General features: G+C 32.8%; 1 protein-coding gene across 1 annotated transcript; it reads right to left on the bottom strand.

Annotated features, from left to right (window-relative positions):
- Nucleotides 1-315: 315 nt before the first annotated feature.
- LOC112727806 (protein PSK SIMULATOR 1) lies at nt 316-1,734 on the bottom strand. Its single transcript, XM_025777706.2, has one exon. It carries the CDS (start codon nt 1,732-1,734, stop codon nt 316-318), a length of 1,419 nt encoding a protein of 472 aa, XP_025633491.1.
- Nucleotides 1,735-10,729: the final 8,995 nt, after the last annotated feature.

Genomic DNA, 10,729 nt, shown 5'->3' on the forward strand with positions numbered 1-10,729 from the left:
TTCATGACAATAATGCACTACTTGTTAAGATTAGCACTAACTTGTTACACAAAAAACAGAGGAAACATAACATTTAAAAAAAACTCATGTCTAAAGAACTGAATTCCTCTTTTATTATCATAAATATTGAAAACAATGCTTAATCTCCTAAAATAACTAAATACTCCCTACCAATTGAATAAATAATTCTTTCTAGTTCAGGAATTACTAAACTAATTCGCAAAATTCAATCTAATTTCCAAAATATCTTAGCTCCATATATCTTATAACCTAACTTAAATTACCACAAAAATAATAGAATTTAGACTCTACATTCTACAACCGTTTCTCATACAAATATATATAACTCAACCCTACTAGCACCTCCACTATGGCTGCCTCCACCTTCTCCAAGTCAGAGTAATGTAGTGTTTGCAAAAGCAACACCCTCGCCCTCACCTCAAACGGCTTCTTCTCCAAGAGCCTCTCGCTGTGCCACCGGACCGTGTCATGCGCCACCGGCAAAAGCCAATCCAAAAGCTCCTCCACCGCCTCCCGCCACCCGTCTGCCAAGGCATCACACTCCTCCATTCCGTTCTCTCCCTTTCTCCACCTTGCTTTCAGTTTCGCCCTCACCTTCACTCGCAACCTCTCTGGCAGCATCTCATACAGTGTCTCACGTGCCCCCTTTGGCGGGGCATTGAAACAACGTTCTGCAAATAATATCACATTGGCATACTTAAAAGCCAACCTGGCTCCACCAACTGTGTTTGATGGGGCCAACTTTAAAACATTACCACATTTTTCGTTGCTGATACTCTTGGCATCAAATTGTATCCTGTCAGGTTTTAAAGCACCGCTATAAAAATTTACGGGATACAATTTGTTGGTTTTAGAGAAGAGGGGACCAGATTTTGTTTTGTAATTACCACGCTGGTGATGATCGGAGAGACAAAGATTGTTCTGGTACAACACACGGTGTTCTAAGAGGCAATAAACGCTGTTGTCGAGGTTGTCCTTGTCGTTGTTCTTGTCTGAAAACAATGAAATGCATTCTCCAAAAACGGAGCATATTCTTGCATAAACAATGCACACAACCTTGGCCATGATCCCAACGGTTTTATCAAATGTTTGGTTCCACAACGAAACCTCCTTATAGTGCTGCACTTGCTTCCTCTGAAATTCAATCTTTTCTTTCAAGTAATCGACATTGGGTTTTGGAAAGTTGTTGCTGTAGTTGTAGTTGTAGTTGTTATTACAACGCTGCATCTTCTTCTCGGAGGCTTCCAACTCCGCCATGGTTTCCAAGGCTGAATGGAGGTTTCCGGTGGTGGCAACGAGCTTCTCCATCTTCCCGATAACTTTATTGGCGCTCCGTGTGGCGTAACCAAGCTTCCTGAGATCGATGACGCCAAGCTTGAGGTCGTTATAGACGAGGTCGAAGCGGGAGAGGGAAACGTCGGAGCACTTCCGGCCAAGCTGGGACACGGTGATGGCGGCAGCGTCGAGATCCTCGAGGAGCTCCGCTGCCGCGAGGTTGAGGAGGAAGCATTCCTGGTGAGACGTGAGGTACGCCACTCCCTTGGATTTAGTGGTCTGGCCGCGGAGGCGAGTGATTTCACCGTCCGAGAGGGAGTGATAGAGGCAGACAAGGCGGCACATGGTTTTGCCGATATCAAAGGCGAGAATTTCCAATGTTCTCACCTTTGATTCTGCCGGCAAGATTTTGTGTCGCCTTGACAATACCATAACCATTTCCGCAGACTGTTTGATCTCTTGCTGACAATTTGTTTTCCTATTTTTCTTGTTTTTCAGAGGTTTTTGCGGTTAACTTTGTTTTTGGTGAGGTTCTGTTTGACTTTTGACTGTTGAATAATTTTTTCTTGAAAGATTATGGGTTGTGACTTGTGATTTGTGAATGTTTGAGTTTGAGGAGATGTGTTGTGTTTGGTTGGGTTCATATATAGGGTGGTGATGTGGTGGGGTACAAGAAGGGTACATGTGGAATGTTTTGAACATTCTTCAAAAGGATCACGCGTTAATCGATATTGTAGATTTCATTAGGTAACTTAATTATTCAATTCACCCATGTGATTTGGACACATGATTATAAATTTGAGGGATGTTAAATAGTTATTAAAATTTATTATTTTTTTGTTAATATTTTAGTTATTAATTTATTTTTTTGTTTAAATAATAATTTAATAATATATTTTTAATTCATATTTTAAAATATTACGGATTAATTATTTGTCAAAAAATTAAATTTTATTAATGTTCTAACATTCCTCTATAAATAATACAAAAGATTTTCTTAACAAGTATGATAGAATATCTTAATAGATGCGAGATTTTTTATCCAATATCGTATGTTTAGTTTGAAGAGAAATAACGTAATGTTAAAATTTTTGAATCCTTTAATTTTAGAACTATTCGTATTGAATTATTATCAAAAAAGAAGTATTTAAAAGTGAAAGCATCCCTAAATTTATTAGCACAATTAAAGGATTGGTAGTTCTTAATCTTGATATATTGTTTTTAATCCGTGATCCTAATATATGATTTATTGACCTTCGTCAACCAAAATTTGTTCAATTATTGTTAGGCTTTGATAGCAATTCTTCTTATGTATAGATAATAGTTACAAGACCACTTTGGTATATTGATATATTAGGAACCAAACTTTAAAATTTTATTTATACTCACTATTAATTTTTATTAAATTCTACAAAGGCAAGTAAAATCTAATACTATCTAGTTTTATTTTTTATAAGACTTGTTTTTGGGTAGATGATCGACTTCAAGGTATAATTCGTTTTGCTCAATGTTTAAATTTGCTTTTTTTTAATTGGATGAGATATACTCGACTTCTTTAAGAACGGCGACGATGAACACCTGATATTCCAACGTTCAAGTTAAAAAGAGTATAAAATAAAAGATATAATATTTAGAGTGAATAGCGTATAGAGTTGTTGTGCCACAGGAGGTTACTCAGTGGGCCTAATATTACAGAATTGTTGAGGATGTTAGTAAGATTTTGTGGTAACTGTTCCTAAATGATATTTGATCTTATACCAAAAAAATCTGTTAAAAATGAGAAAACACATACCTTTAATTTAGCACGTTTTATTTATTTTATTCAAATTTTGATTTATAGATATAACTAGACCGAGTTATAGCTCATGGATCACAGCTCCCAAATTTTATCAGTGATATTTTTATTAAGACAGGTTGAGCTTTCGACCTATAAATCAGAATCGTAGTAATAGTAGTAACCTCAAGTTCAACTTGTTAGATTGAAAAGAAAGAAACAAGGAAAACACTGGTGGTGGAAAAGTTATATTAAAAGATTGTGAATGATCGAACACATGAAATAGATAAACAAATAAATAAGTAAACAAATAAATAAAGATGGATAAAAAATTAGAAAGTGAGAAAGTTATGTTTATCTATAAATCTGTTATGCAATGAGTGGTAGTTCCCAACTTAGTCAGTTATTATGTCGAACACTTATTTAAAAAACAATTAAATGATAAGAGTTATTCGATCAATATAATTATGTGGGATACTTTTCTGCTTAAGAACAATTTTCCATGGCATGCATATAGCATTTGATTGATGCGAACTGAAAAAATTTAAAAATGTGTATTTATTGACGAAATTGATTGTATAACTCGGGGATATAATAATCAATTGTCTTGATAATTTTTTTAACCTACAACAACTTATTCACGAATTTCTTACTCAAAGCAATTAATTATTGAATATTGAGTGAAGAATAAAGATGTTGTAACATAAATAAAATGTGTTAAAAGTAAACGCGCATAAATTATTATAAAATAGAAAAATAAAAGAGATGAGCCAATTACCTATATATCAAGTAACTATAATTGCTAAATTGATAAAAAGTTTTTTTTGGATTGATTAGTAGCCAAATTTTTGGATGGATTGATCGATTGATTTTGATATATGAAATGATAAGATACATAAATACTGTAAAGTAATTCGTGTATATAGAGTAGTAAATACCTCATAAAAAGTATTGATGTATTAAAATTTGACATAAAAGATTTATATAAGCAAATTAGATTATGCATATACATAATTTTTACCGAGATAGAAATGACTTTGTAATTTAATTTGTTGAGATCATTTGCTTTTCATTGCATTCTGTTGTTGAGCTAATAGATCAACCATCATCTGGACCTCTGGACCTCAACTTATAGCACAATGTTCATAAGTTATAACTCAGTCTAAGTTAGTAGAGGAAGAGGTGAAATTTACTCACCAGCCATGATTGAGGTCCTAAAAAAAGGAAATAACAAGTGAAAAAAAAAAGATGTGGGGTAACGTTGAAGTCGGTTCCACGGTAGGTACCAAATGTTCCTGGATAAATGACCGGCTTCAAGGTATAGTTCGTCTTGCTCAATACCAGAACTCGCTTCTTCTTGAGTTGGATGAGATATACGTCAGCTTCTTCAAGAACGACGACAGTGGACACCTACAAAGATACTCCAACGCTCAAGTTAGAAAGAGTATAAGATGAGAGATATGATATTCAGAGTGAATAGCGTACTTCTTTGCGTAGTTAAGATTTTGTTTTTATAGAGTTGTTGTGCTATAGACGATTACTTAGTAGGCCTAATATTGCCGAACTATTAGGCTGCGTTTGTTTTTGGAGACAAGACAGGACATGACACTAAGACAGAGACAATAAAACGGAGACACTAAAAATTATTTTTTGTATATTGTGTTTGGATACGATGGACAAGATACTAATGTAATGTCTTGTATTAGGTTTGGATAGACATGGACAAAACTAAGATATTATGTGAAATGACTAAAATAGTCATGTGATTCCAAATTTTTTACATCAAGTACAAATTAATTTAATAAAAAATAAGAGTACGTAGAAGTACAAAAAATTACAAGAAGAATTGGTCTATGAACCAATAAGATAAAAATGGTATTAAAGTAACATAATTAAGAATAAATAAAGTAACATAAAGTAAAAAAGTGAATTATGTCTCCATTAATACAACATGCCATAGAGAATAGAATGAACGATAAAAAGGAATAAATTAATTATCCAATCCAGTAAGAAATTCTATCAAAAAAAGAGAGCATCTGAAAGCAGAGAAAGAAGAATTACGATGTAGAGAAGAAGCTAAAATTAAAAAAAATAAGAAGAGATAATGGTAGAATAATAAAAAATATCTATGGATAGAAAAGAAAAAAATTTTGATAAAAAAAGTCCATGTCCACCTTTTCAAATTCCGTGTCCATCATTGTCCTCCGTAAAAGAGTGGACACAAAAATATAAAATAATGTCCTGGAGACAATTTATTCTGTGTCCATGTCCCTACTTTCAAACACATTTTAATCATTCGTTGTCTATGTCTCTGTGTCCTGTCTCGAAAAACAAACGCTACCTTGAAGATGTTATCCTGATTTTGTGTTAACTTCGGAATGATATTTGATCTTATACCAAAAATCCATGAAAAAGAAAAAACATGTATCTTTAATTTAGCATGTTTTATTTATTTTATTTAAATTTCAATTTATAAGTATAACTGGACCGAATTATAACTAACGGATCAAGACTCAAATTGATAAGTAATTTGTATTTATTTATTTTATTATTTAAAATAATAGTAAGACGACCAAATAAAATTTTTTAAAGTGTAATATGTAATACTAAATCAATAAACATATATATATGATTTAATTATTTAAATAAAGAGTTTAGTTAACATATGTTATAAGGACATATAATAAATTTATTATTAGTAAAATATTTTAAATGTTTTCAATTAATGAATATAAAATAAATATATTAAAAATTTAAATTTTTTTTATATTTTTAATAATATTTTTTTTTGTTTTGTAATCTTAACATGTGCCTTTAAGATACATAATAGATAACTTTTTAAGGATTAATCTCTACATACAAGTGTTTTGCGCTTACAAGCTTTACAAGCCTGAAGAGAATGAAACCCCATAAATGCGCTACTTATGTTACGTGCCTCTTTAACAGACTTTTAAATCAATCCAAATCAATTAACGCGTGAATATATAACTTCCATTTTTTAAAAGATTTCATTTTCTTTTTCGAGTTTTTTGCCAAATTTGTTCGATCTCCTTCGTGTGTTCTCTATTTGCCTTTGATCTCCTTCTATTTTTTTCGATTTTCATAGTTTCTGAAATCAAGCTTTGAAATTGTTTTGAAAATAATGGAACTTCAGAAATACACCCAAACAATTACAGAAATACACCCAAAGAATTATAGAAATACACCCAAACGGTTACAGAAATAAACCAAAGGATTACAAAAATACACCCAAAGGATTTAAGAAATACACCCAATATCAGGGGGGAGACAGTATATTTCTTCTTCAAATCTTTTAATGTTTTGCTGGTTAAGGATGAGACACATGGCAGAGACAATCTAAAAAAAAATAGAAGAACAGTAAAACAGTACATTGAATAATGTTTATTTTTTTTCTGGTGATTTTTTATGGAAATTTGTATCTTTTCTTCTTGATTTCTTCTACTCTTCGCACAATCGTAGTTTATTTCGAATGTCACTTGAATCTTGACGGTTTGCGTTTTGATTGAGGAAGAAGAGGAAGAGTGCGGCATAATGAACGTGTTGTAAGGCGCGTGTGTTGGACACTCAATTTAAAGGAGTAGTGCGCGTATTTTTTTCTTGAATTTGGACCAACTTGTATAGCTTGTAAGCCAAAAATACTTGTATGTGTAGCAAGCCTCAATTTTTAAATAAAAAATATCATTTAGATATTATATGAAAAATTAATTGTATCTACTTTTTCTTATATAACATTTTGGTATTATAAAATAAAATTTATGTATATATCTTCTTTTTCTTATAACATCTAATATGTTAAGCGAATATTTTTAAAGTTTTGGCATTCGTAAGTAAAAGAATATATAGAAGTTTAGGTGTTGAAGTGAGGGACCACCATACCAAAAATAATGAATTATATGACAACACAAAATAAGATATTTAATTTTTTTTTCTAAAAAAAAAAAAATCATTTTTAGGTGTTTTTTAAGAGAATTGTAGAATTGTGTACACATTATAATTTATAATTGCGAAAAGTGTATACGCGTAAAATGGATTGAAAAACTGGTTTGAACTATACGGTTACATATATAGGAGAGAGTAGAATTTGTATTTTGTAGAGTACAAGTCGGTTATAATAAATAAATAAACAGTATTTTTCCCTTAGAAATAAAAAATATTCTAAGAGCCGAATTGATGATCCGACATGATTAACCGGTCTATTTTAAGATAAAAATGGTTTGATAGTAAATTAATAGAAAAAAAAAAGTTAACTAGTTAAACCGATATAATTTTTTTAGTTATATATAAATATATTATTTTATTATATTATATGTGATTTAATTTTGGTTAGATTTTAGTTGAATTTTTAAATTTTTAATTCTACTGATCTGATAGTCCATTTAATTTTTAGAATCTTGATAAAAAGTCCAACATGGATGTATTTTTTTTTCAATTAAAAATAATTCTAGTGATGAATATATAATTGCTGCTGCTGCTTTTTTAATTTGGGTCGTGGCTGCTACGGAATTCAACGTGCAACATAGGTTGAGGACAGTCATTACCTGGCTTATGACATGTGAGGTGTGACAATGAACCGGGACTTCAATTAATTAACTAATAATTAACAAGTTTTTCTTGCTTTTATGTTTCAAACTGATATCTAATAATTAACTGTAAAACGTAGCTTATCCGTATCTCACTATTAAATTCATGGAGTTCTATTTGTACACTCAAAATTTGATGGGATTTAAGAATTAGATAAGTTACTATTTCAAGTGATCATATATATAGAATTATATCTATAACTGTAGATCACGTTATTCCAAGGAATTTTAGGGAAGTATCAAACCTAATTTTCTTAGGTTTTATTAAGAAGAAATTTGTTCTACCATAGGATCTGTTCATACTCTAATCTATAACTTAGCCAAACCAAAAATAAATAAAACTTAATCAATAAATATTATTTTGATCAATTTTTATCTGATTTTATAGAGATTGAACACAACAACGTTAACCTAATCATACTTACCTGAATCAGTAACTAACTTCTATAATTTCTCCTATTTAAGTCTGTACACGGATCGGATCGGATCGGATATAGTCTAAAATTCTATCCGATCTGCACTGTATTCATTGGATCGGATCAGATACGATATCCGCATTTTTTCAGGCCAGATCCGATCCGATCCAATCCGCATACTTGCGGATCGGATCGGATCGGATATTGGGTATATCCGCATAATTAAAAAAAAAACTATTTTAAGATTCTATTTGGCTATTTTTACAAAAAAAATATTCATAAAATTCATTTTTCACCTGTTTGAGCCTATTTACTCCTAAAATATTATCAATAAAATTTTTTTCTTGAATAACAAAAAAAAAATAATAACACAAGATTTAAGTTTAATTATTCTAAGTTGAAGTTCAACATAAAAAATTAAAAACAACATATCATAAAATTCATAAAACAACACACTAAAATTCATATTACATTAGGGTTTACTTTCTTAAACTATACTATTTATATGAGACGTGCGGATATGCGGATTTGCGGATCGGACCCGCGGATATCACTGCTAAATCCCAATCCGATCCTACCATAGTGCGGATCGGATAATATCCGCAAAATTCGGATCGGATGCGGATAATTACCGTGAATATGCAGATATTATCCGATTCATGTGCAGCCCTACTCCTATTCATCTAAAAAGAATATCTCAACAACCTCCCTAACGAAAGGAAATAACAAACCCAACCATCGAAGGTAGAACTACTTCAAGTGATTATTCATGTTACATCTACACTTATAAAAATTCGAACACCCTAGTCTTTTTTGAACTCCAATCTACTAAAAACATGCCTAAAATCCTTGCTAACTTAAGCATTGGAATTCCTTGTAGGTACCATCCCCACATTCTCACAACAAACTCGGACGGCTTCATCCCTGCAGGAGAAGACGTCAGCCCTTTCACCTAAAGATGTCTGGACCTCATGTTCAGACCCAAACTACCCTGGTTCTAGGTAAGCCTCGAAACATTGGTGTGGTTGCCGGGGATCTGGTAATCAATACCATACAATGGCAGACGATATGCTGGAAGATGGACACACAGCTTCCGATTCTGAAGCCCGAGAAGAAGAGAAATATAACGATGAGTGAGCGTTAGTTATACCTCCTCGAATTAATAAAGAAAAAGGTGTTGCCAGAGACGCATATCAGTCAAACCACAAAGGACATAGAATATAATCTCATAAGTTTATCGATCTGAAGGATCCGGGCCAAGAGATTCCACAAAAATTATGGGACTTGTCTACAAACATCAATGTTAGCTAGAATGACAACAAGAATCTGAAAGAATCTTGAGAAGGGAGGTACGACGACGAAATAATTTAGAAGAAAAGCTCATGAAACAAGAATCCGACTTCATGGGTAGGAGATCCCGCATTGATCAGGAAGAAACACTTTTAAGAGGTGAAGATCCATTTATAGAGGAAATCATGCGGGGTAGAGCTGCCATAAACTTTAAAAGTCCGGATATGGACCTCTATAACGGAACAACTGACCCAAGACATCATTATTTAAACAAATTCAAAAGTCAAATATACTTGGCCGGCGCGTTAGATGCAACTTGTTGTAAAAATTTTTCGACAAAATTGACCAAGGTTGCAATGAAGTGGTTCGACAGTCTACCACCAAGATTGGTAACCTGCTTTAACGACCTGCAAAAGGCTATCTTACCCGATTTTCTATCCAAAAGGATAAGGTCAAACATGCGCCAAGCCTCTTGGGAGTAAAACAAAAAGTCGGAGAATCTCTACAAGCCTATATGAAAAGATTCAACAAGACTTGCTTCGAAATTTAGAACCTACCTACTAAAACAGTTATCTTGGGACTAGTTAATGGCCTCAAAGAATGTCCTTTCTCTTAGTCTATATCAAAGAGGCACCCGACTTGTTTGTACTATGTGCAAGAGCGAGCTGAAAAATACATCACCATGGAAGAAACTGTCTGATTAAGAGATCCTGCCTTGAGACAACACAACCGATATTAGGCTTGAGACAAAGAGAAAGAACCAAAGAAAAAAGAAGAATACAACTCAGACAAGTCTCGAAGGTATCACAATATATGACGTCGGGACGTCGTTTGGGGTCACCAATCTTGGCGAGGTTAACAACCCCACTATGGTGACATAGTTTAGATTCACCAATCTTATTGAGGTTAGCAACCCCACTATGGTGAAAATAGCCATGAACCTACCTTGGTTGGCCAAGTCAAGGATACAAATTAGACCTCTTACTCTAAAGAGATCCTAGAGTAAAATAAGCACCAAACTTATATCATATTCAACTCAACTCTATTTCATAAACAAAAGGTACATGAGTTATTTATACTAGTAGAGGAAGAAAAAACCTTCATGACTTGGACAATGTATAACTAATACATAACACAACTCTACTTGCTCCCGCGTCACTATACCCCATTACGAGTCTCCCCTGTCGACGTCTATAGAGAGATCTGTCACACAGAAAAAATTTTCCCACCCAGACCAATCAAAAACAAAAAGGTGAAAGTCGGTCAGAATACTACAAATACTGCAAAATTTACGGCCATTCCACCAATGACTGCTATGAGTTAAAGAATATGATAAAAAAATTGGCTAGAGA

Source organism: Arachis hypogaea, chromosome 12 (genome assembly GCF_003086295.3).
Source record: "Arachis hypogaea cultivar Tifrunner chromosome 12, arahy.Tifrunner.gnm2.J5K5, whole genome shotgun sequence".
Classification (NCBI taxonomy): domain Eukaryota; kingdom Viridiplantae; phylum Streptophyta; class Magnoliopsida; order Fabales; family Fabaceae; genus Arachis; species Arachis hypogaea.